Source organism: Etheostoma spectabile, chromosome 9, assembly GCF_008692095.1.
Source record: "Etheostoma spectabile isolate EspeVRDwgs_2016 chromosome 9, UIUC_Espe_1.0, whole genome shotgun sequence".
NCBI lineage: Eukaryota > Metazoa > Chordata > Actinopteri > Perciformes > Percidae > Etheostoma > Etheostoma spectabile.
Window position 1 is genome coordinate 30,816,458 of NC_045741.1, and position 510 is coordinate 30,816,967.

General features: G+C 54.3%; 1 protein-coding gene across 1 annotated transcript in view; it reads left to right on the forward strand.

Moving 5' to 3' along the window:
• Positions 1 to 510, forward strand: part of LOC116695487 (cadherin-2) — a 101,935-nt gene extending 101,425 nt beyond the window's left edge. Inside the window, exon 16 of the mRNA XM_032525782.1 lies at positions 271 to 510. Within this exon, the coding sequence (XP_032381673.1) occupies positions 271 to 477 (207 nt within the window). The 3' untranslated portion in view covers positions 478 to 510. The remainder of the gene's footprint in view (positions 1 to 270) is intronic.

Here is a 510-nt window from a genome sequence, read left to right on the forward strand (position 1 = left end):
TGAAACCAATCGGTGCTGTCTACACCTTGTTATCCTCGTGCTAGCGTTAGCACCCATCAGACCTAAACAGGGCAAGTTTTAAACGTATTTTTAGCCTCTAAATTTCAACACTTTGTTAGACAGAGAGCGCTAGTGGGCTCAGAAAATAAAGAAAATGTAGCTTCATGAGGCTTTATTTGGCCAACAGTAGACTGGGCATCTGGCTGTCCATCTATCATACTGATGAATGTGATGCTGCAACATCCTGATTTCTCTTCCTGTCTCCTCCAGGGCCTGAAGGCAGCAGACAACGACCCCACCGCCCCCCCTTACGACTCCCTGCTGGTGTTTGACTACGAGGGCAGCGGCTCCACCGCCGGCTCCCTCAGCTCCCTGCACTCTTCCTCCAGCTGCGGAGACCAGGACTATGACTACCTCGGCGACTGGGGTCCGCGCTTCCGCAAGCTTGCCGACCTGTACGGCGGTGGTGACGACTAGCACCCTCCACCCCGACCTACAACATCCCCCCCC